The sequence below is a fragment of the Prionailurus bengalensis genome, chromosome A3, assembly GCF_016509475.1.
Source record: "Prionailurus bengalensis isolate Pbe53 chromosome A3, Fcat_Pben_1.1_paternal_pri, whole genome shotgun sequence".
In the NCBI taxonomy this organism is placed as follows: domain Eukaryota; kingdom Metazoa; phylum Chordata; class Mammalia; order Carnivora; family Felidae; genus Prionailurus; species Prionailurus bengalensis.
Window position 1 is genome coordinate 26,254,606 of NC_057354.1, and position 2,983 is coordinate 26,257,588.

At 57.6% G+C, this 2,983-nt stretch overlaps 1 protein-coding gene across 1 annotated transcript; it reads left to right on the top strand.

Annotated features, from left to right (window-relative positions):
* Positions 1-734: 734 nt before the first annotated feature.
* Positions 735-2,577, top strand: LOC122467047 (uncharacterized protein C20orf203; the record flags this gene model as incomplete). The annotated part of the gene is given in 4 exon segments (XM_043553306.1): positions 735-803; positions 805-851; positions 853-963; positions 965-2,577. Coding segments are annotated over 4 exon segments (336 nt in total), but the record flags the coding sequence as incomplete, so codon positions are not given.
* Between the last annotated feature and the right edge of the window lie 406 nt (positions 2,578-2,983).

Below are 2,983 nucleotides of genomic sequence, written 5' to 3' on the forward strand. Positions count from 1 at the left end.
TGCTGCAGCTGTGGTGTCAGCTAGGAGGTCACATGGAAGAGAGGTGGACAGCAGGCCACGTGACTCCCTGGGATTTTCAAATAATGGCTGGCGTTTTCTGGGCCCCTTCTGTGCACCAGACATTGTGCTGAGTAGCTCACCTGGGTCATCTCTCTTGATCCCTTCAGCGACCCTGTGAGGAGGACGTGTTACCGTCCTCAGCTTTGCAGATGAGGAAACCGAAGCATGGAACGATTAGCTACCTCGCCCAAGGTCCCACAGTTGGCAAAAGGTGGGACTGGGGCTTGGACCTCTGGCCTCTGGAGCCCACGCTCTTAGCCACTGGGCCACTTCCTGCCTTGAGCAGATGTGGGGCTGGGATGGGCAGTTTGGGGGTCTTTTTGTCCACTACATAGGAACCTCCAAGGACCACAGATCCTCGGTTCTGACCCTCTTTTCTAGACTTGTGTACCGAGACCAGAAAGGAACCCCTCCTCTCAATCTCTGTCTCTCTCTCTCTCACACACACCAGGGCCTGTGGGGCAAAGCAGGACCCCAGCGACAGCAGGTGTTGTCACAGCAGGGAAATTGGGTAATCCTCAAAGCCCCTGTGGGTCTCAGAATCTGTGATTCGAAAAGTCATCTCGGGGTCTCGTCCACAACAGCCAGCCTCCCGTCTTGGTCGAGCTCATTTGCCCAACTCGGGGGTCTTGGGAGAGGGTGAAAGGAAGTATCTCAGAGCCTCAAAATGATGCCCACCCTCCAGCCCAGACACTGGGCACCAGCAGGCTCCTCCTCCCCAACGCCCGGGCCCTTATCAGGAAAGCAATTTGGGTTGGTGGGGAGGGGGAAGTCCAAGGCCCCGGGCTCCGGCAAGGTGGGTAGGAGAGATAGGGAAGTGGGGAGGGGGCCGTGGGGCCCTGCTGGGAGGGCCCGAGGATGGAAGGGATGCCGGGAGCCAGCGCTGTCCTTGCTGGCCTGGCCTCTTGACATGGTCCCAGAGCTGCCTTCCCTCCTTGCCAGGCAAGGCGCCCGCACCTTTAATTAGCGAGCAGCAGCCTCTCCCCGATTCATCTCAGTCACTGTTTAATTAGCCGCGCACAAGGCACCCCTACCCCCCAGCCCTGGGTTGAGCAGCCTGCCTCTCTCACGGAGGCTGCCACCACCTCATGGTGTCCCCTCTCACACACACACACACCCCACCGTATTTATTCTGCTCCCCAGAAGGGGGGATGGGGCGGGCACGCCTGGCTGAAACCTCAAGGAGATTCTGGGCACTGACGCTTGTATTCAAAGCATCCAGCAAACATTATTAGGGCTTCGAGTCTGCGCCAGGCTGGCGCTGGGCGGAACCCAGGCTGGATGGGGGTGGCCGGCCGCCGTCCTGTCCAACTGTTCCAGAACGGCTTTTCCCTTTGGGAGGTGCCGGGACACCTCTCCAGCTGGTCCCAGGGTGTTGGGAAAAGCTTAATAATCCTCCCTGTTGCTCCCCCCCCCCGCCGCCCCGCACCACACAACCAGAAAGGAACGACCATTTCTTCCTTCGCCTCCCTGCCCCAGAGCCCAGCAAGCCCCCCGGAGAAGGCTGCATCCACTGCGGGGGAGAGGGCCCTTCCTCCAGCCGGGCCTCCGCAGTGCTCAGATCCCAGAGGCCCCGGCCGAGGCCATGGGCAAAGGGAGGCGGTGAGACGTCTCAGCCCCCCTCTGGGGCCTTGGGGGCACAGGGGAGAGCCCACAGTGTGTGGCCGAACCAGCTGCCCTCTGTTGCCCTGAAGCAGGGCGGAGCTGGTGGCCCCGGCAGCCGCGCTCACACCCTTCCGGGCAGAGCCGGGGTGCCACCGCCTCAGGGCAGCCAGCTGGAGGCTGGAGGCTCAGGTTCCAGCAGCCCTGCGCCCCAGTCCCTCCTGTGGCTTCAGGCAAATCAGCCGTTCTGGGGCCTCAGTCCTGCCCACAGAAGGGTGCCAGCCCCCCTGCTCTGATATGGACTAGGGACACGGAAGGACTAGCGCTTTCTCTGGTACTGACCATCTGCGTGGCCGCGGCCAGCCACCAAACTGTGCCGTGCCTCAGTTTCCCCATAATGTCTACCTCGTGGGCTGTCCTGAGGATTAAATGATTCACGGTGTTTAACACACTCAGAACGGCGCCTGGCAGAGGGAGGAATCATTGGCTGTTTCTGCCATGATTTCCCCTGCTTTTTACCGATCGATATTTATTGCCAGGTATGAGGGACTTGGTGGTGAGTAATATGGCAATCTCCCTGCCTTTCAGAGTTTTCCTTCCGGTGGGGGAGGCGGATGAAAACAAGTAAATAAAGGAAAAGTGCAATTGTGTCTGAACAAAGTCTGCGGTTTAGTTAATAGTAATGTGCCGGCGTTAACATCTTGGTTTTAACAGATGTACCATGGTCAGGTTAAGTGACGTGGTGACGTGGAGAAAAGTGGATGAAATGTATACAGCGACCCTCTGTACTGTCTCTGCAGCTTTTCTGTGAATCTAAAATTATCCCTCCCCCAAAAAAGTTTATTTAAAAAATACAATTTCGGGTAAGGGGAAGCGCCATGAAGAAAATAAACAGGGCTAAGATAGAAGAGGGTGTGGGGGCCGTTATAGACAGGGTGGGGTCTAGGAGGGTCTCTGTGAAGAAGTGACACTTGGGAGAAACTGAGTGATGGGAAGGAGCCAACCTTGGGAGATGAGGGAAGGGCCTGCCCCAAGCGGACCGGCAAGTGCAAAGGCCCGGAGGCAACCACTGCCTTGGGAGGTTTGCAGTCCACCCGCTGGGTGGGAGAGGCTCTATGTGGGGAGATGCGTTCAGAGGAGGAAGTAGCTTCCCTTCAGCATCATTTTGCCCTTTCAGAGGACAGGAAGAAAGGAGACTCGGCAAGAGCCCATACCTAGCTCTCTCGTACCTCTTTTTTTTTTTTTTTTTTAAAGTAAGCTCTACGCCCAACATGGGGCTTGAACTCACGGCCCAGAGATCAAGATTTGCACGCTCCACCAA